Source organism: Xylaria bambusicola (assembly GCF_022495145.1).
Source record: "Xylaria bambusicola strain CBS 139988 unplaced genomic scaffold F5B22scaffold_2, whole genome shotgun sequence".
Taxonomy (NCBI): Eukaryota; Fungi; Ascomycota; class Sordariomycetes; order Xylariales; family Xylariaceae; genus Xylaria; species Xylaria bambusicola.
The window spans coordinates 243,027-264,092 of record NW_025953555.1 but is presented as its reverse complement, the minus strand read 5'-3'; the positions used below and the strand labels follow the sequence as shown (position 1 = coordinate 264,092).

At 49.8% G+C, this 21,066-nt stretch overlaps 7 protein-coding genes across 7 annotated transcripts; 3 read left to right on the top strand and 4 right to left on the bottom strand.

The window, feature by feature from the left end:
- Positions 1 to 1,322: 1,322 nt before the first annotated feature.
- On the bottom strand, positions 1,323 to 5,824 carry F5B22DRAFT_147691 (multidrug/pheromone exporter, ABC superfamily). The gene is made up of 3 exons (XM_047969111.1): positions 5,523 to 5,824; positions 4,529 to 5,462; positions 1,323 to 4,479 (listed from the first exon to the last, which is right to left on the bottom strand). The coding sequence occupies exons 1-3, from the start codon at positions 5,640 to 5,642 to the stop codon at positions 1,478 to 1,480; spliced, it is 4,056 nt and encodes a 1,351-aa protein (XP_047835582.1). The 5' UTR covers positions 5,643 to 5,824; the 3' UTR covers positions 1,323 to 1,477.
- Positions 5,825 to 6,762: 938 nt separating this feature from the next.
- F5B22DRAFT_584816 (putative MFS siderophore transporter) lies at positions 6,763 to 9,366 on the top strand. Its single transcript, XM_047973460.1, has 4 exons — positions 6,763 to 7,525; positions 7,578 to 7,848; positions 7,903 to 8,248; positions 8,304 to 9,366. The coding sequence occupies exons 1-4, from the start codon at positions 7,185 to 7,187 to the stop codon at positions 9,230 to 9,232; spliced, it is 1,887 nt and encodes a 628-aa protein (XP_047835581.1). The 5' UTR covers positions 6,763 to 7,184; the 3' UTR covers positions 9,233 to 9,366.
- A 284-nt stretch (positions 9,367 to 9,650) lies between these two features.
- F5B22DRAFT_147230 (uncharacterized protein) lies at positions 9,651 to 12,062 on the top strand. The gene is made up of 2 exons (XM_047969109.1): positions 9,651 to 10,605; positions 10,661 to 12,062. The coding sequence occupies exons 1-2, from the start codon at positions 10,203 to 10,205 to the stop codon at positions 11,986 to 11,988; spliced, it is 1,731 nt and encodes a 576-aa protein (XP_047835580.1). The 5' UTR covers positions 9,651 to 10,202; the 3' UTR covers positions 11,989 to 12,062.
- Positions 12,063 to 12,383: 321 nt separating this feature from the next.
- F5B22DRAFT_641365 (uncharacterized protein) lies at positions 12,384 to 12,737 on the bottom strand (the record flags this gene model as incomplete). The annotated part of the gene is made up of 1 exon (XM_047977979.1): positions 12,384 to 12,737. The coding sequence occupies one exon, from the start codon at positions 12,735 to 12,737 to the stop codon at positions 12,384 to 12,386; it is 354 nt and encodes a 117-aa protein (XP_047835579.1).
- A 1,423-nt stretch (positions 12,738 to 14,160) lies between these two features.
- Positions 14,161 to 15,093, bottom strand: F5B22DRAFT_641364 (uncharacterized protein; the record flags this gene model as incomplete). Its single annotated transcript, XM_047977978.1, has 1 exon — positions 14,161 to 15,093. The coding sequence occupies one exon, from the start codon at positions 15,091 to 15,093 to the stop codon at positions 14,161 to 14,163; it is 933 nt and encodes a 310-aa protein (XP_047835578.1).
- A 1,510-nt stretch (positions 15,094 to 16,603) lies between these two features.
- Positions 16,604 to 18,774, top strand: F5B22DRAFT_584809 (acyl-CoA N-acyltransferase). Its single transcript, XM_047973459.1, has 2 exons — positions 16,604 to 18,201; positions 18,344 to 18,774. The coding sequence occupies exons 1-2, from the start codon at positions 17,263 to 17,265 to the stop codon at positions 18,704 to 18,706; spliced, it is 1,302 nt and encodes a 433-aa protein (XP_047835577.1). The 5' UTR covers positions 16,604 to 17,262; the 3' UTR covers positions 18,707 to 18,774.
- Positions 18,775 to 18,833: 59 nt separating this feature from the next.
- Positions 18,834 to 20,613, bottom strand: F5B22DRAFT_147185 (uncharacterized protein). Its single transcript, XM_047969107.1, has 4 exons — positions 20,184 to 20,613; positions 19,781 to 20,122; positions 19,059 to 19,721; positions 18,834 to 19,001 (listed from the first exon to the last, which is right to left on the bottom strand). The coding sequence occupies exons 1-4, from the start codon at positions 20,353 to 20,355 to the stop codon at positions 18,961 to 18,963; spliced, it is 1,218 nt and encodes a 405-aa protein (XP_047835576.1). The 5' UTR covers positions 20,356 to 20,613; the 3' UTR covers positions 18,834 to 18,960.
- Between the last annotated feature and the right edge of the window lie 453 nt (positions 20,614 to 21,066).

Below are 21,066 nucleotides of genomic sequence, written 5' to 3'. Positions count from 1 at the left end.
AGACCGGTGATGGCGGCTTCTAGGCTAGACACAGACTAGATTGATTTCATGATATGACTAGAGAGGAATAGGCTGGAGATGGACTGGGGATCAACTCGTAGTCTGCGGACGGCGGTTGCGCTTCCTTCTCCCTGGTATCGGCCTGCCGATTGCTAGGATCTGGGGGGGAAGCAAACGCACTTCTATCAGGGTATGACGCCGATGCTGTGGACGGGTTACATTGGTTCTGCCTCTGCCTGTCACCTTCCAAGGCATAAGGCATCGAGGGATTGATTCTACGGCGATAGAGAACATGTCAGCGGCATCAGCGGCCAGTCTACTGACTACACGACCACCAAAAGGGCATTCCATGCGGAAACGCCCGTGCTAATAGGCCTTCCCCGCCTAATACCCTGGTCCGGGTTGGGCCAGGGGTATCGTGACACGAAAGTCGTCGAGTCGGCCCACCATGACGACGGCTCTCCCTCCACTTCTCCAGCAGGTATTTTTACCATGGACTCACTCGCTGCGTGAGGCTTATTCCCGCAAAGCACCTGTTCATTCTATCGTGATTCCTTACATTAGCACATGACATTTGGGATGGTCTATCGCAGTCTAAAAGATAGTCTCTGGAATAGTCGATCGAGTAGCCCAATGGGTACGACTAGTGTATAAACAGTGTGTGCTTGGATGCACGAAACGTGCAGTGTCTTCTGGCGCTCGGTAGAACGGAAGCTCAAGATGACCTAGAATCGGCGAATCCTTTGAGGCTTGTACGTTTTAATGCAAATCACAGACCATACGACGCTGCATCTTACCAAGTAAGCCCAAATGGCTGACTAGATAGGCCCAGTTCTGCCCCAGGTTGGCGGATCACCACCAAGGCCCCAAGGCCCCCGGAGCCACGATCCTTGAACCATGAACCCCACGAGCCCTAAGCCCCTCGACTAGTGGCATTCCCCTCACGGTCTGTGGCGCTTGTCTGTCTTCTCTGCTGAGCGTGCCCCTCATCATCCTCGGTGCAATGGATTGAGGTTTCATCGTGATTGGCCCTCGAAGTTGGGACGGGGTCTTTTTTAACTAGGAGCAACGGAAGGAATTCGCTACCCCAATCACCTCCAGGATCCCCGCAATCGACTATCTCACGATGGCTTCTCAAAAAAATCCGGGGAAGCGAGCCGTGTCTCATGTGACAGGTGGCTTGTGGCTGGTATAACAATGATTACGATACGCTTATTGATAACTTTTGTCTAATCTCCCAGTTGCCCGTCCGTCCGGCTTCGGAACAATAGTTTTTGCTCTTCATCGCCCGCGCCAAGCCGTCCTCTGCTAACTAGTAGCTATTTACTCTCCACCTATCCCCTCCATCTCGGCCCTCCATTCAGATCTTTTTCCGTTATTCTTACCCCCCCGTCCTTCTCCCCAAAGCACTAATCGGACTGAGACCAGCCTTTACTGTTAGTGCTCAGATTAGTTCCTACACTAAACCCCGACTTTGCTAGCCCTCTAAGGTTTGATGGAGGATATTGACACGATAGCTTTCACTACGCGCCATTAGTTCCTCATGTGAGCCCCTCTCCACACACCGGCCATCCTCGATGACGAAGATGGTATCAGCGCGTCGTATCGTGTGTAGACGATGTGCAATGGCCACCACCGTAATGTCACGCGTTGCCTTTTCAAGTCCATCTTGTAGCAGCCGTTCGGATTCGGCATCCAGAGCGCTTGTCGACTCATCGAGGAGTAGCAATCGCGGCTTGCGTACGAGGGCTCGGGCGATCGAGAGCCGCTGTCGCTGACCACCGGAGAGTTGGCCGCCGTTGTTTCCACACTGCGTGTTGTACCCGTCGGGAAGCGCCATGATTGTGTCATGTATGTTGGCTAGTTTACAAGCCTCCTCGATTTCAGCATCCGATGGCTCAGCGCCTGGCCGAGCCCCAAGCGCGACGTTGAACCGGACGCTTCCATCGAAAAGCACACTGTCTTGCGGTACGAGACCAATGTCATCTCGGAACATAGCCTCTTTCTTGGCGCTAATGTCAATCCCTCCGACCTCAATGGCACCGGACTCAATACTGTACATTCGCTCCAGCAGCGATACAATTGTTGATTTTCCAGCACCACTAGGTCCAACCAGAGCGCAAAATTGGCCTGGTGGTATGTCGAGGTTAAGTCCATTCAGAATTTGACGGTTGGGTCGAGCTGGGTAGGAGAACTTGACTTGCTTAAATTTGACAGCAAGGCCGCGTCCCGGTGTCTTTGGTGTTATTGTCCTTGATTCAATCATCTCCTCTTGATCTTTTCCCCGTGATGATACTTCTAGCGTCTTCGATGATCCGAGATCGATCAGATCAAAGATGCGCCTGGCAGCTTGACCTGCGCGAGTGATTTCCGGTGCGAGAGTAAAGAATTGGCCCCAAAGCTGGGCGCTTACGAGAAGGGATACTAAAACGATGAAGAATTGCGCCTGCGTATACATTCCTGAAACGATTTGCTTTGATCCCCACCAATATACAAGTGCATAAAGGAGATTGGAGATGCTCATCGATAAGGCGAGAAAGACGTTGGACCAAATGATGGAGCGCGATACTTCTTTACGAGGCAGTTCGAGCGAACGCTGGTACGTTGCTAAGATCTCTTGCTCCAGCGAAAGGGCCGCGACAGTCTTGATAGAGTTGACAGCTTCGACAGATATACCAACTGACTTATCGAACGCTTTCCCATGCTTTTCATCGAATCGAGAGATAATCCACAATTTCATGAAACCAGAGCCGAGCATGAGAGGCACGATGGCGAGACACACCACTGCGATTTTCCATGCGACGATGTGGGCCAGAATGATGGCACCGATGAAGTTGACAAGGACTGAAAACAAGGTCCCAATGATAGATCCCGTCAAACCTCCAATAGCTGCCGTGTCGCTTGTAATAAATGAGAGCAAAGATGACGGCGTCCGACTCTCTGATTGGTGCCATTGTAGGTCCTGTTCGAACAGCGAGCGGAAAGAAAGTACCCTAATAACGTATAAGATCTTCTCGGCCACCAGGCCAAACATTGACCAACTAGTCCCGTTAGCGAAGAACTCGACAATAGCGAGTACAAAATATAGCAGGCCAAAGAAGGCTCCTGCGGCTTTAATCGCTTGCGCGGTGTTGCAAGGGCTTAAAGCTGCAATAGTGTTGCCAAATATTAGCGCTGAACCGAGATATGTACCTCCAACAAGGAGCGACCCGAAAAAGGCCAGGAATAACCATAATAGATGAGGCCTTGCTAGAGACCCGAGCTTTTTCATGGCCGACCATGCTGTTTGCTGAGGCTCTTTCGAGGCTCGATCTTGGGCTTCATCTTCTTCCTTGGGTTCAGCCACATCGACCGATTTATCAAGGTCCCCGTTATTCTCATCAGTTTCGGAGCTTGACTTTCTTGGTAGGTCAATTGATAGCTTGCTACCTCGCGCAGTACTGACACTAGATGTTTCAGAACCAACATTTTGTAGTCTAACTAACGCAGCATAGTCAGCATCTTTCGCCATCAGAGCACTGTGATTCCCTTCTTCGATGACCCTGCCGTTCCGCATGACAACGATCTTATGAGCATTCCTCACAGTTGCTAACCGATGTGCGATCGAGATCACAGTTCGCCCCACTGAAGCTTTCTCGATAGCTGCCTGGATTCGCTGCTCACTGGCCGAGTCCAGTGAAGAGGTCGCCTCATCGAGCACCAGTATCCTCGGATCCTTGACCAAGGCCCTAGCAAGAGCCACCCTCTGCTTTTGACCACCGCTAAGTAGATCACCATTGGGTCCAACGATGGTGCCGAGCCCGAATTCAAGATTACCCAAAAACACGCCAGCATCAGCCAGGTCTGCAGCGTGCAAGATTAACCGAGCAATCTCAACCATCTCTTCACCATAAGCCGCTGCTGCCGTAAGAAAATCTTGACCTTCGCGAATAGCCTCAGCAACTTGAGACAGCTGGTTGCTGAGTACGATGGATTGAAATCTCGCATGTTCTGGGCGAGATGAATTGACTAACCCAAGAGCGATATTCTCAAGAACTGAACGGTTTAGCAACATGGGGTCTTGCTGGACGAGGCCGATGAAACTTCTCAGCTGGCGTACATTTATATCTCGTATGTTCTTCCCGTCTAGAAACAGATCACCAGAATCAGTGTCGTATAATCGGGTAAGTAGGCCGGCAACAGTAGACTTTCCACTGCCCGATAAGCCTACAATGGCTGTAGTCTTCCCAGCTGGGAATTGCAGGGAGACATCTTGGATGACAGGGACATCAGGCCTAGAAGGGTATGTGAATGCCACATTCTCAAGTCGAACATCGCCCTCGAATAGTTCGGGTGGCTGTGGCGGTTCATCATTGGGCTCATTGATTGTGCCATCAATCTTGGACTGACGATCTATATCTGTTTGTAGCTTGTCTAGAGTTGCGGCTGCGGTAGCAAATATCTGTAGATAAGGTGAAACATTACTGATGACGATGGATGCTACACGCAAGTCAGCATGAATTTGTATGTACAATGTGAATGATCTTACCGTCTATGAGGATGAATATGATGGTGTAAATCGATCCGACAGATGCCCCTTCGATGCGACCTGCTGTGACGTCTGCAATGATGATACTTCCCTGCCAGTACGCAAGGCCGGAAGCAGCAAAAGCGATGAAGTATAGTACACCGGACTGGATTGCAACGGCTGTAGCCTTCTTGATACTCTCTCTTTTGGCTGATCTGAGCTCGGAAGCGAACTTGGCCTCGAGTCTATCATTGGCTCTAAATGCATGAACGACCATCACGTTGGACAAGCTTTCGAGAGCAATCGAAGACGCAGAGGCGATGTGCTCTGAAGCCCGAGCTGTGTATTTTCCAACGTAGTGGCCGCCTCCGAATACCATGATGAGGAAGGCTGGAACAAGAGACACAAGGATGCCGGCAAGCTTTGGACCTTTGATGAACGCGATAATGTAGGAGGTGATGAAAAGCGCTAGAACGCCGAGATACACACCAACCTTCTCCGATGTCCCATTCTTGATTGTAGTGATGTCGGCGCTTAATCGTGATGAAACCTCTCCAGCCGGCAACTTGTCGAAGAAAGACACTTCCTGTCGTAGCAGGGATCGAAGGTACTTCTCCCGAAGACGATGCGCAAGCCTCTCGCCGAACAAATTCCAACACACGCCGTATATGTAGATGAGCGCAAACTGGGCCAGCGCAACTGCAACGACGAGAATGACTTTCTGGTTGATAGCGGCCTGGTATTCGCCAGGGGATTGTGACCCCGTGCCGTCCTCGGCCGCGCATGTAGCCCCATTAAGCTCGTCGACGAGCTGTCCGAACAGGATTCCGAGAATAGGAAACGGAATGCCAGCCCCAATCGATGAGATGGTACCAACTATGAGCAGCGTATAATCGAGAGGGGTGGGATCGGCATAATTGAGCAAGTGAAAATAGCGAAAGATGCTGCGAAACACCTGGCAAAGAGTTAGAGGTGTGGGTATCATTACATTTTCTTCTGATCATACAACACGGACCTTTGATACTATTGAGGGCGTAGACTTCTCTGCATCGCTCGTCGTGCCCGCGCCATTGCTTGGACCAGGATTTGAAGACACATTACGAGCTTCTGTTTCTGATACCGAATTGGCACCCATATTGAGCAACAAAGGTCACTGCGTCCTACAATTCTTCACCCGCTGCTAAAGAGGCAACGAAGAGACGTGGACGGAACTGAGAATGCCAGCATAATAGAAAATATATGGGTGCCATAAATTCCGCTGGGTCATCATGTAGAAGAAACCTTAGCAGCAGCAGTAGCAGCTAGAACGACAAGAAGTTTCGGCCCCATGAATACCCACATGCTGCGATGAGCATGCGGATCCAAACATGCCATGGCATTCATCCATTTTGTACTAAGAGCGACGGACCCAAACGCGTTACATACTTCCAAGGTTAGTAGGACTGGGTAGTGTCAACATCGACACTGCATCCCTCTTGGCCAGGTGTCCATCCGCGGATCTATGTACAAATCAGTAAGCAGAGACAACGGTATATACGTGGCGACTAGAATCGTGGTATCACGATGTCACCCTGGGTTGTCAAGCCGGCATGGTACGCAGCGGTACCCGCACATCGGAGACAAGCGAGGATGAGAGACCTTCTCGTTTCCACACAAACCACAAACCCTACCCTCATACATACTACGTCGTACTTACTTAAGTACAGTACAACCCCCTGCCGCCGAAAGCGGGGGATGACGATGAAGATAGGGCCACACAGTAGCCATGAAGCTCAAGTATGATAGGATGGCTGGGAGAAGACTGTGAGGAAGCATTTGATGGGCCGGCTTGGCGTGCAGAATCGTCGGATCAGATAAGATAATTTCGAGGGCGCCAAAGACGGGCAGAGACGGAACAAAATACATGCTGATGCACTGTGTACATGTACATCCGTAAACCAAGTCCCAACCAGTCGAAAGTATGCAGTACAAGTGTGCACTAAGTTCTAGGCACGGTAACTAAGTACACATAGCAGACATTGGTAATTACATATGTACCTACATACGTAAGCAATTCACAGTGTTGCTACCAGTTATACACACCACCGGTACCTACGAAGTAAGTAGGTAGGTACATATGTATGTAGGCAGTCTTGCCCAGTGAAATGTACATACATGTACCCAGGGTACCTACCTACAGTACCAAGGCGCTGGTGGCGAGGACACACAGGCCAGTTTATCTGATGGCGCTAGCCCGGAACGAGCATCAGTCGATGACTATCTTGGAAGCTGCTTTCGCCTAGTGGGCTGAGCATATGAGACTTTTCTCACTCTATTTGCGACATTCATTTCCGTGACCAATATCGGCGTGTCATCGTATGTTTACTGTTTTCCTTCCGTCCATCTATCGAATACGAGTAAATAAGCAAAGTTGCAATCCCGTAGTTTCATTGTAAAAAGAAGAAAGCTGAGAGACTCAAGCCAGCTTTGGAACCTTGAAGGTCAGGTGGCGGCCCGTAGGGCTCATTGCCGAGCCTGTCCTCATCCTCCCTGAATCCTACGTCTCCACCATCCCTCATACTGCCCCAGCAGCTGACACGTCAGTGTGACTGGGTGACTTACCCCCGTGCCTGAGCGCGGCACGCAGAGACATTTATAATTATATTACTGCGGGCCTGTCGCCCGTCTTGCTCTCGCCATGTCCCAAGTTCATCGACGCGCTGTGGCCTCCATCAACATGCAGGACCTCAGCGCCAGCAGTAGTACCAGTAGCCGGGCACCACTGCTGAGCCCGGTTTCCAGCAGCAGTGACGGCGGCTCGGACTTTGATGAGAGGGCCAGCTATGGCTCAACCTCGGGGAGGAAAGATGGTGTCCTGTCGACAAGCTCTCAGAGTGATGACGATGACGATTTGGATGATGAGGACGAGGTAGATGGCAGAGATGAGGAACTTGGTGTTCCCGCCCACGGTGGCATTCAAAAGGCAGATGCAATCAACCGAGTCTGGTCTAAAGCTGCGCTGGTCACAGCATATTTATTGTACGCTGACAGGTTCTCTCATACACCTCGTTCGCGACTAACAATACTGTAGCATCTTTCTGTGTTCTTTCGCCAACGCTTTGCAATGGCAGGTCATCTTCAATCTGATGCCCTATGTTGTTAGCGAGTTCTCTTCTCATTCCTTGATACCAACCATCGGTATCGTTTCGAACGTCCTCAGCGGCGTGCTGAAACTTCCAGTAGCTAAGATTATCGACTCCTGGGGCCGGCCCCAGGGATTTGCATCTATGACCCTCCTTGCTGCTCTAGGGTTGGTTCTTATGTCTCTTTGTCGAGACGTTCAAACCTATGCAGCTGCCCAGGTCCGTCACCCCTGATGAAAATCCTCATGTTGATTATACTCATTATTCTCGTAGGTCATATACCAAGTAGGAATTAGCGGTTTCACGTATATCCTCGAAATTATCATTGCCGACACTTCTTCCCTGAAGAACCGATCCCTCGCTTTGAATTTCAGCTCAATGCCCAATCTCGTCACCACATTCATTGGACCGGCCATTGCTAGTTACTTTACGGAAGATGATCTTTGGAGATTAGCATTCGGCTTCTCGGCCCTTGCCCTCGTTTTGCTATCTCTCCCTCTATTTTGGATCTTAATTCTAAATATGAGAAAGGCGAAGGAACTAGGACTCCTTGAGACGTCTACCAAGCAGGAACCCTGGACTATAAGCAAATTCCACCGCTATCTAGTTGAATTTGATGGTAAGCCACAACACTTCTCGTCTTTATCCTTTGGCACAGAGGCTAACAAACATAGCTGTGGGAATGCTGCTACTCAGCGCTGGAATGACGCTGATACTAATCCCATTTTCTCTAACCACCAAATCTACTGCTACCAACAATATCAACGTCTACACATTTACCCTCTTCTTAGGATTTGTATGTGTAATTGCATTTGGTTTTCATGAAAAAAGGACGAAGAAACCGTTCATAGCATTTTCGCTTCTATGTTCCCGCAATGTCGCTGGGGCTTGTCTACTATCGACTACGATTTTCGTAGCCTACTTTGCCTGGGATGGCTACTATACATCTTATCTGCAGGTAGTCCACGGGTTAACTATCACTCAGGCTGGCTACATCGGACAAACTTACAGTATTGGGTCGTCTATTTGGGGACTTGTAGTGGGTTATTTAATCCGAAAGTCCGACCGGTTCAAGTGGCTCGCCGTGGTAGCGCTACCAGTGCATATTATCGGTGGCGCTCTGATGATTATCTTTCGACGACCAGACACACATATCGTATGGGTTGTCTTGTGCCAGATCCTCTTGACTATTGGTGGTAGTACACTTGTCATTTGCGATCAAATGGCAGTGATGACGGCCGTCAGTCACTCCGAGCTTGCCTCTACCATGGCTATTCTATCTTTAGCTACCTACTTGGGATCCGCGATGGGTAGCTCACTCAGCGGTGCAATCTGGAATTCCACTCTGCCAGGGGCCCTTGCTGAGCTCCTCCCAGAGTTAAGCCCTCTCGAGTTAGTCAGTATCGGCTCTGATTTGAAGAAGCAGTTGAGTTATCCCATGGGAACACCAATTCGTACAGCCATCATCGCCGCTTATGGACAATCACAAGCTCGTATGTGTATAGTCGGTACTCTAATATCACTTTTAGAAATTGGGGCAGTTTTGATATGGAAAGATAAACGGCTGAGCCGGTCGAAACAGGTCAAGGGGACAGTACTGTAATTGTTGTACATCGATAGAATTCATACACTACTTTAGATCGATAGAATAGACAAAGATCAAAGTATCTCTTGTTCGAACCACGCACTTCGCTAATCTGCTTTTGTCATAACCCCGGGAGTACTCTTTAGGCCTGGTAAATATTACTGGGGTGGTCTCTAAGAGCCACTTGAGCTAAATCATGATGTATATGGATGTATAGGGGAAGAGTATGTGCCTTCGAGTACATTGCTATGCTCACCGTCATCGCTTGAGAACAAACACTGTCCGATCTCGCAACACCGCTCTTAGGTCCTGGTACATAGTAGCTGATCTGATTTAATCTTATCTGATCCGATGATAATTTTCTTCTGACCCACTTGCACACTACCATGGGTGTCATGTACAGAACCATTTACCCTACACGACTTGAATATCCCGGTAGATGTCAGATTCTCCGACCCAGCTTCCCAGGTGAAGATAATTACTCCCGGCTGTAGCCCAATCCTGCTGTAGCTTTGAGTATTTTGCGGCACTGTTCAATGACAGTTCCTTGGGTACTTACAAGAATCCGAGAATGGGTTAGGCACTACCACAATCTGCGCGGTTAAATCTCTTACCTGGTTCCATTCCAACGTTTCCACTATCTAGTCCGAGGCAAACCGTCAGGTTGCGGGTCTCAATATGTCACTCTTCAACTACCAATCCTGGTCTAGCCCAGAGACTTGTTACATGCAAACTTTAGGCGCATTGCCTAACACTCATGTCTATATGCGTCCGTCCCTTCATACTGGGACCCTCTCAGTCCGGCCCTGCATTTCTGAAAAGCAGGTCCAGTGGAGCGTTGGCTGAGAGCGGAAGCACCTCTTTGCGTCATGTCTGAAGCCGCTGAACCCGTAGGGTTACTTTTTATAATGAGGGCTTCTGGGAACTCACATACTATTAGGTTCTGAAACAGTAGTTTTCCTACTCACCATCACGGAAAATATACATCATGGCTACACAAGATGTTCTCCAGTCACATTCATATCCTCAGTTTCAGTCTCGAGGGCAGAATCTATCAATCTTGTATGGGCCTGTCGATCCTCCATTAGTAGATTTAACGTTGGGTGAACTTTTAGATCTGCAATGTCAACATCACGGAACCCAAGAGTGCATAGTAACTCCATGGACAGGCGCCCGGTGGACATACAATGAGCTCAATCAGCAAAGCTCGCAATTGGCGAGAGCATTGATGTCAATCGGCATTGGTGTTGGAGACCGTGTAGCAATCATGGCTGGAAACTGCGAGCAGTATGCAGCTGTTTTCTTCGCGGTGGCACGCATTGGCGCAATACTCGTCATCCTTAACAACACCTACACTCCAACTGAAGCTCAATATGCTTTGAAGTTCTCAGGTATTTCAACCTTGTTTGAGTTACAGTTGGAAGTAATGACTGACTTGAATCTTAGATAGTAAGGTTTTCTTCACGACGAAGATCGGCAAGGTCGATAATTCGCCACTGCTCACAGAGCTGGCAGCGCAAAAGGAACGACCTGATGTCGTTATTCTGAGAGGAGAGTCTGGCTCTTATCCCACATATAACGACCTCATTAAGCAGGGGCGGAGGATGAGCAACGACACTCTGTACCGCAATGGCCGGAAAGTCCTCGCCCATAATGTCTGTAACCTCCAATTCACTAGTGGGACGACCGGCTTACCGAAGGCGGCGATGTTAACGCACCACAACATCGTAAATAACGCCCGTTTCATCGGAGACCGCATGCGTCTTGTCCCTGACGATATCTTGTGCTGCCCGCCACCACTGTTCCATTGCTTCGGCCTTGTGTTAGGTTTAATGGCCGTCATCACCCACGGAGCCAAGATCGTCTACCCAGAGGAGACATTCGATCCTGCAGCCGTGCTCCGCGCCATTTCCGATGAGCAGTGTACTGCTGTGCATGGCGTACCGGCTATGTTTGACACACTCTTTAGCCTTCCAACACCCCCGGGTTTCAACTGCGATAATCTCAGGACAGGCATCATCGCTGGCGCTCCTGTTCCTAGGTACCTAATGGAACTGCTGATCTCGCGCTTTGGTATGACCGAGTTTACGAGCAGTTACGGGCTGACCGAGGCGTCGCCAACATGCTTCAACGCCTTCACGGATGATGCCATAGACAAGCGGCTCACGACCGTCGGGACCCTAATGCCGCACGCGCGCGCCAAGATCGTCGACCACGCGGGCAATATCGTGCCTGTGGGCGCTCGGGGAGAGCTCTGCATCGCGGGATATCAGTTACAATCGGGGTACTGGAATAACTCGGAGAAGACGGCCGAAGTGATGATCCGCGACGAGGCGGGCGTGCTCTGGCTGCACACAGGCGACGAGGCCGTCTTTGACGACCAGGGTTACTGCACCATCACGGGCCGCTTCAAGGACATCATCATCCGCGGCGGCGAGAACATCTACCCCCTCGAGATCGAGGAGCGCCTGGTGGCGCACGCCGACATCTCGCGCGCCATCGTCACCGGCGTCAAGGACGCGCACTACGGCGAGGTCGTCGCTGCATTCCTCTACAGCGAGGCGCCTGCTGCCAAACGTCCGTCTGCCCAGCAGATCAAGGAATGGGTCCAGCTCAAGCTAGGGAAACATAAGGCGCCCGCGCACGTCTTCTGGTTGGGCGAGAACGGCGTCCCGGCTAATGCCCCGCTGACTGGGAGTGGTAAGGTGAAGAAATACGAGATGGCGCGATTTGGAGAGGAGGTTTTGAGGAAGCAGCGCCTTGAAAGGCTCTAATCAGCTCTATATTTCAAATCTAAAGGAGCGAGTGCATAAGGGAAGAGGAATTTAGATAGAGTGGTGTCTTTAGAGGACTCGAAAAGGGGGATGGAAATGTAAATGATTGAGAATAGAGTATGTAATACATAGACAGGAGACACATAATCAAAGAAGAAGGCCCGGAAAACACGTTGTCATTTCCTGATTGTGAAAAGAGAGGCAGATTACTTGGGTTTTCGATGCCTCTAATACCGATGAGACGTTATCTCTACTCATGTTCGCTCCATTCAGCGACCCCCTTGCTCACACGCTAGCTGCAAATACTCTTCAGTTTTTTTTTTGTTTTTCCCCTTTTCTAATGGTCCATCATGTTGTCTTGCCTGCGCGCTAGTTGTTCATATCCCTCCATCTTCTTACTGGCCCTCTTCCTGGCCAGAGTCTACTTCATCCCGCAGAGCCTGGATGAGGGCGCAAAGATTTTCTTGGCTTGGCCCCTCGGTTCCAGTCTCGCTGTGGTTGCCGTGAAGAACCTTCAGCGTGACAGCGAGCGCCGCATCCATGTCGTCATGATGAATATACCACATAGCGAGTCGTACGGCCAGACGCGGGTAAAGGTTCAGTACGGCATGCGTGAGAGCATCAACAATATCGAAATGTGTATCGTCCTTGTAGTTGATAGCGTCCACGAATCTCATTTGAGTATCTTCGTCGACGTCTTGTGGTTCTTGTCTGATATCGGCGAGACGTTGCTCGAGATTGGGATCCATGTTTCGGCTGGTTCCGAGTGAGATAGGCATGGGAGCTGATGAAATAGAGGCAGACGATGGCGAGAAAGATCGCTAAGTCACTATAAGTATGTGGCGTGACAGAAGAAACGATCTTCTGACCAAAGGTGGCGAGAAAAGACATGCTGAGTATATTAGAACAACTATACAATTTAATACTTTCCATAGTATATTGGCGAATGTACTTACAGTCGTGTTTGTGCTTCTGAAACAGAGTGGGATATCGTAGTTGACTTGTAGACAGAATGGGGTGAAATAGAGGAGCTGGGTGATAAGTTGCAGGATATATGCTTGCTTTTAAATGCCTTGCGCGCCTGCTGAAGCCTGGGTGGCCACTACTTCAACCGAAATTTGCTACCTTATGGGTTGACTAGGTGATACTATCCAAGGCGAGACTCAAGGCATTTTTAACCGGGAGCTAGTCCATGCATTTCGAAATACTTCTCGATAAGGCTGGCGTCTATACAGTTTCATAAACCTTGAAAGATGCCGCTTGGTCTAAAATATATGGGTATCACATATGACACAGTCTGCTTTGTTCTCTAGGTTACTCATTGTAAGACACAGAATAAGATTCTAGATGATTGACTACATCTAAAACACATTCTAAGATAGACATTGGGAATCTCAGGTGGTGTAAAGGGGTTTAAATTTCTTTGATTAGGACAAGCCTAGATTTAGAATGAATGTAGAATACGACTCGCTAGAACATACTAGATATCAAGATAACAAAGGGAAATAAACAAACCAAGCAAGTGTTACACGCGTACACGCGTACAAGCTGAATATGCAGTTCGCCTTGCACTTCGGCCGTATGAAAGGCCATTGCAGCCTGTTCATGATCATTCAAAGACATGCAGGCAATATTGGAAAGTGAGGTCATACAGACTCGGCTTCCTGAAACAAGCCCTTGAGACCTAGGCGGTCTGGGCTGGCAGACAAGTTGTATTAGAGTTGAGTCAAGCGACTAAAGCCAAGAAGGAATTGGTTGGTCACGGACTCATGCAGCACTAGTTGGTCATTATATTCTGAATAGCTTCAATTCCAAGCCCAATTATCTGCCCTTGTAGCAAGTTCTGGTGTCGAGAAGAAATATATCGTGCTCTCGGTAGGCCTTCAGTTTAAAACTTTAACTCAATTATACCCATCAATCTTAGTATGAGTCTACATCAGGCTTCGAAGATTGCCGACACAAAAGGACTGCCAATGACGCAGATCATGATATTCCAGATGCTCGGGCTAAATTCTATGCAAGGTCTCCCACTGCTATCTAATATATCTGGCGACATTGAGAGTGTATATGCCTAGCTGCCTCCAGTCAAGCCGTACATGTGCGAATTGTCTAGTATATCACGGCGACTTCCGTTCAGTGGAGATCCCAAAGGAACACTAAATTCATGCCTTATTAATCGCTATCGTCACTGAAATCCATCTCTTGCGAACCAGTATCGCTCTCATCCTCATCTGAATCGGTACGGATGTCGTCACATTCAGCTTTAATCTCTTGTGGTTGCCCCATGCGGATATATTCCAGCATAATCTGGCAGTCCACTAGGTCAGACACTTCACGAGGGCTCATAAGTCCTTCATCAAATGCCGCCTCAACGTCAAAGTTGTACAGCCGATCCGTAAGCACGTCTTCGAGAAGCTGACTCTCGTGTCTTTTTTGCGACCAATTCATGATCTCATTTGATAGTTCGTGTGTCTTGTTGGCAACCTGCTGGATGATGAGGTGCATAACTAGAGGTGAGATCCTCATAGTATCACTGTTCATCTGACGGCGTAGATAGTCTTGTTCTCGAACCGTGAGAGTCGTCGCGCCACCAAGCAGTTTATTGTGGATTAGTCGAAGCTTGAGCTGTTCTTCCTCTAACTTGCTTATGTATCTGGCCTCGTGATGAATGGGTTTAACACCCGGCTGGTGGCGGTGATTTGAGTTGTTTGTATGCACACTCGTGGCAGTGAGACTCGTTCGACGAACTTTAACGGGATATTCCATATGTTCGTGTCGATTGGTTTCATCGTACTTGTGACCGTTGAGATATGAGTTTCTGGCCCTATCTGGGATTGGAGTAGCTGGCAAAGGAACGATAATGGCGTCACTAGAGTAGGAGTAAGTGCGCTTTTGGCCACGATGAGTTTTCTTAGATTTAGACTCAGGCGAAGGCGAAGGCGTTAGCACTAGTCGAGGAATGCTGAACTTGGTTGATGTCGGGCTGTTTGGGGTGATCGGAGGTTTAGGAGGGAGGCCGGCCTTGCTTGCATCGGGGAGAGTCGTATAGACATTTACGGCCAAGGACGGTCGTGATGGAAGATTGAGTGGTGGTGTGCGCTGCATCGTGAATATCAAATGTTCCTAACAATCAAGCGATATCTGGAACAAAATTCCCTGTTAGGTTGAGCCCGTCCCCTTAGCATCGTGAGGTTGCTGGGGCAGCTTTGCTTACTGGAGGCTATCACCGGAGAGAGGAGAGAAAGTGTGTCTTGGAGTGGCAGAATCAATTTAGATATTGAGGTTGAGTAATTTGAGATTGCTTCTCCAGGTCGTGTAATAATACTCGAGGTGGGTTTGTTGGTTCAGGACCAGCATGAGGACTGCCAAATTTCTCAATTCGTTCTTAATTATTTACTCCAAGTGGATAATATATAAATAAAATCAAGAAGAATTGGTGTGCCAGTGTGTGTGGTAAAAACAAACCCTAGAGAGCGGCAAATTGCCATGTTGACGATGTCATCCTCACCAGGCATAAAGTACCTCTCACCAACACGCCGACAACACGCCGACAATGCTCGCGATAGTAAGCATAGTTCCAGCCAACTCCTCACTCTAAAGTACACAAACAATATAAACACCAATGACCACTACAGTTACAACTGGAATTTAAGGGGTTTAGGTAGAAAGGGAATATCACATGACATGGAATCCTAATGTATGCATATTCCTGTTCATTTGCCTGCAGTCACTGGTATCACGTGTGTGCTCAAACTTGGGTTATATAGAGGTCAAGGTTTATAACTATCTACCTGCTTGATACAGACATGTGAAAGAATCATTAATGGATTCCAACTTGCTACCACGCTGTGTGTGACTACAGAAAGGCAACACTAAGATAATGATTCAGTTTCTGTGAGGTTGTTCACCTGATCCTAATAAAGTAGCTGAAGGCTGCCCAATCTCTTTCACATTCCATCACAAGTATAAGCCTTTAAACCACAGCCAGTTCATAGTAATGCATGAGCTCAGCTCAGCATCTTGGTCATCATTGACACAAAGCAATCTTAGCAGTTTGTGGTGATACTTATCAGTAGCAGAAACCAACTCAAGCTTAAAGCTATGAGGGTATTGTTTTTCCTTTTCAATTCATTCCAAATCTCTACCATCCTCAAATATGCAACTGTCTATCTTACCAATTCTATTTATGTTTCCCAGATAGTGTTGTTCATCTTCTAGGGATGATGTCGGGTAGAAGATGAATAATTATATTCATTTACCCACATTGTATTGATCACGCCTTACACAGCGGAATTGGACAAGTGCTACCTAAGTAGGCGGGCATGTACATGTACAAGTACCGGTACACTACCTTATGCAGTTTATGTAGTGCACAAGCCAGGGCTCACTAACAAGTGCTAAAAGAGAGCTAATCCCATGGTCAAACATACTACCTACAGGTAGGCACCTCTATACATAGTACTTGTACCACTCAGTTCTGAGCATGGCCCGGTATCGGCGGTATCGGCGGGCAGCTCATTATCAGATCCGTTTCTCGCCCCACCTGTGATGCCGAGACACCCCACCATCAGCAGAGAAAAATTATCAGATCCGATGGCATCCCCCTGTCATCCCCTGTCATCCATCCTCTTCGCTCATCAATCACCCCGACATCCACTTGCACCCACCAATACCAGCCATTTAAAGTTATCAGATCCGTGGCTGCAGCATGCCAAGCCACGGTTGAATACCGTCCTGCCAAATCCCTCGCGTTGTTTGTATGAGCCGTTGCGCACCAGACTGCCACTTCATGCTGGGCATGCCTTGGCGGTGAAAATTTCTGCGGCCTCAGCTGCGAATGTCGCTAGATGTACCATCTTGGGGCGATACTTTCATGGTACTTCGAGGCTTTTACCTACCTAAAATGTATTTGCGAGCTTCCAACTACATCATATGGGTCCGTATAGGTCGGTAGCTTACATCGAGGGTCGGCTACCTGCCATGACGCTACTGAACGGTGATATGTACTACTTATGTAGGGACGGTAAGGGAGGTGTCAACTCGAGCGGTATGGCGATGGTGTGTTTGCTTTACGGGGATATGCTTGCTCCACCGAAGGTTGCCGTCTCCGAGGGTGCTGAGCTGCTATACGCGTGCCATGACATCGTGACGGTTGTCTAACTTGCGAGACTATTCTCCCCCCATCCGTAACCAGGTGAGACACAGATCTGTACTGCCAATTGAGTTTCATGGTGATCTGTTGTATTACTGCTGAAAGTGTTACTCTTCCATGAAATGACAATGACGCCTTCATCCGACAATGAGCCAATCCTTAAGCTCCCACACCCATACCAGACACCCTACGGCTTCAAGAAGACTTCGCGGACAGCTGAAGCCTCAGTTCCCTTGTTCCAGATCAAACTACTCACCACTAGCGACAAGGCCACTCTTCCACCTGAGCCCTTTCACAATGACCAGCTCTTCTTCACCGAACCTATAGATCTCAAGTCTAGCGAGCGACCTCCGGAATCCAACAATACACCATGGGGTCGCGCCCGCCGCTCGCCCTGTTCAACCTGGGTTTGGGATGGCGAACAACCTCCCACAGTCGGACAGGCATGGCTAGCTATCTACGTGCTATTCACGCTTCGACCGTCAATGGAAGGTTTCCGGCTCTTGCTCACAGGAACGGGTAAAGAAATACTCTCATCGCAGCTCAAGACCGTCCTCCTCGCCATTGACCACCCGATCGCCACGGGCCTCACCGACGAGCTCCTCGTTCCCCGAAGCACCTTCTGGCAGGGCGCTGGCTCACCTTTCGGGCCACGAACGGCGTGGATTCCGGAAGACGTCGAGACTATGTCCAAGCCGCTCTCCTCGTACCCCATCACACCCCTTGAGAACGTCATGACTCGGGAACCGGGACAGGTCCTCACGTGGCACCCGCGACGCCCCGCGAAACCGCGTCCAGGTTCGGTCATTTACAGCCGCTGGATCCCGCACCTGCGCGAGACGTTCAGCATGATTGCGATGGATTGGGAGGACCCCGAACACCTCCGCCTGTTCCACGAGTGGCAGAACGATCCCCGCGTCTCGCAGGGCTGGAACGAGACGGGCACCCTCGAGCAGCACCGCGAGTACCTCCGCAAGCAGCACGTCGATCCGCATCAGATCACGATATTGGCGCGTTTCGAAGACATTCCCTTCGCGTATTTTGAGGTTTACTGGGGCAAAGTAGGTTTTGAATTTTCTCTCTCACTTTTTTCCTCTCTCATTACTTGTATTGTCGATGCTCTATAGATCACGATGTGATACCAGTGTTATTCAAGCCTATAACTTCCATTAAGTATGCTAACTCGTTTCTCCTCGGTTACAGGAAGACCGCCTCGGCGCCTACTACAGTGCAGGTGACTTTGACCGCGGCCGACACTCCCTCGTAGGCGACGTGCGCTTCCGCGGCCCCCATCGTGTCACAGCGTGGTGGTCCAGTCTAATGCACTACATCTTCCTGGACGATCCGCGCACCATGGCCATCATCGGCGAGCCGAAGTACACCAACAGCTCGGTGCTAGCATACGATTTCATCAACGGGTTCGGGTTGGATAAGTTTGTCGACCTCCCTCATAAGCGGTCTGCGTTCATGCGATGTTCCCGAGAGAGGTTCTTCCAGCTGTCGCCCTTGCATGAGAGCGAGAAGGTTGTTGGAGGTACATTGGTCGGCCTATTGCCTAAGTTGTAGAGAGATATATACTTACAAAATTAATCACATGTGAATCGTGTTTCAATAAACTACGCGATGAACAAGGGTGAAGAATTAATGCTTGTAATTGGCAATCCTCAATTTGCGATGTTTAGCTGAGCAACAACAATAAATATCTATATTGAAATCAACCCGTGGCCACCTTCCCTCTGCCCAATGTATCTGGGCACCCATAACGCCGAGCGCCTGTGTCAAGAAATCTACCTCTACCCAACCGTCATCCGTCGCCGAGTCTATTTTGCGACACCACCGAGTCGGAGGTGGTCCCACACAACTACGAAAGATGCAAGTTAGCACGGTAAGAGCAGTGCAGAGGGCTGGCTCGACTTACTTCTAAATCCTAAATCCTCCTCGAAGAATAGCCGCATCACCTGCGGACCGTAGTTCATGCCGTCGGCGCCGTACGAGACGGCGTTCTCGCCCACGGCCAGACCGATCATGGGCGGGATCTCGCTCAGCTTAAGGAACTCTGGCTCCTTGCCGTGCAGCTGCTGCAGCATGGTCTGGTGGATGTTGACCGCGGCCATGTAGCCCCCGTGCAGCGCGCCACCGCAGCGCTTGATGCCCGACCAGTTGATTATGTCCCCGGCGGCGAAATGCGAGTCGGCGTTGGCGACTTCGGCGGGGAAGTGCATGGTGGCACGGATGTTGACGTAACCCTCGCTGTTGAGGGCTTGTTGCGGCAGGTAGCTGGTGGAAGGGACGCTTCTGGAGATGGCCATGATGACCTCGCTCGCCGTCATCTTGTGGCCGTTGGTGAACTCGACCTCATAGAGATCTGACCCGTCTGCACCCTTGATGGGTGTGCGGCTTGCGAGGCGGTGGTTCAGAAGAACCTCGACACCTCCTTGCTCTGCTAGCTCACATGCGCAGTCCTTAACCATGTCTGGCAGCGGCTCGGCGGATAGGAGCTTGTCTCTTGAGTGCGCGAGCGTCACGTGGACACTAGGCTTCAGGTATTTCAACTCGGCAGCCATCTCAATTCCAACAGCACCTATTGTAAGTTAGTGACAAGAGTCCGGCGGTGTTGTGTGCGTATGGGCTGAAACTAACCTCCGCCTACGACGAGCACCGGCGCAGTGCTGTTAAGCACCTTGTCACAGTGTGTTCCGACCTCCGTAAGATACTCTTCGCGCGTCAGCGACTGAGGCACGACTGGCCATGCCCTCCGTAAACCAGTGGTGCCAATGAAGAAGTCGTAGCTTTCTATCCTCGTCTTTTGTGTCTTGTGTTCTGAGATGGTGGCCTTCTTATTCTCGCAATCTACGTTGGCGACAGTGCCTTGGACGAACGTCACGTTGGGACGCTGTAGCACCTTGACGTGCTTATATTCTACCCAGGCCTTCTCTGCATACTCTCTTGAGGCCATAGCCAGAGGCGAGCCAATTATATGATCTGCCGAGCCACATTAACATGTGCGATTGATAGATTGAAACAGGTCACACAGCAGACGTACAGTACCCATCGCGCTCGTCGACAATAGTGACGTCGACGCTTATAGGCGAGTCTAGGGCGTCGCACTTCTCTAGGATGTGGACAGCAGCCGAGAGACCACCGTAACAACCGCCCGCAATCAGGACGCGGTATTGGGGTGCGGAGACGGTAGCGGTTATAATGTCTGCTGTCATCTTTGCTGGGTATTAAAGTATGGGTTCCAGAAGAGGAGATGAGAGTGCGGATAGCAGTCTGGGGTGAAGTTGGAAGAATTATCAATGCAGTCAGGTTTTCACAAGATGGAGGGCGTATCCCCTTTTCAAAAGATGTAGAAAAAGGAGAGACAAGCACCAAGACTCCTACAAAGCTCACCGTCTTCTCTTGTGCCCCAGAAGGTCGTCAGTAGGTAGAGTGATAGATACAGATACAGTAACGGGTCCAAGAGCAGGGGTGAGGAGGGCCCAATGCCCTGAGCTGGATCTGCATGTGCTCTATGAGATACAGTAATGGACAGCTTGGCCTCATTTGGACCCATTGCTAGCTTCAGACGGGTTGTGGGAATAGTTTGTGAGATACCTCATGCCAATCAGTCACTTAGCCAATACTATCGATGTACATGTACGCCATGACTGTAGCCGATGTCGCAAGTGGGTTCGTGTTCATGTAGCCGTGAGGATACCGAGAATGGATACCTGGACCTGGCGGGCATGGTCAAGAATAAGAATGAGAAACAGAAGCTGATGTGCGCTGCCCTCGGTACATAGAAGCTACCCAGTAAGAAGACTGAAGACTGAAACCCACGGCCTGCGAAAGATGATCTAAAATTCGGTGCAACTGAGCCGAATTGGGCTCAGGCAGCGCAATGGCGCTCGCAGGCACACCTACGAAAACCCGAAAGCGGGACT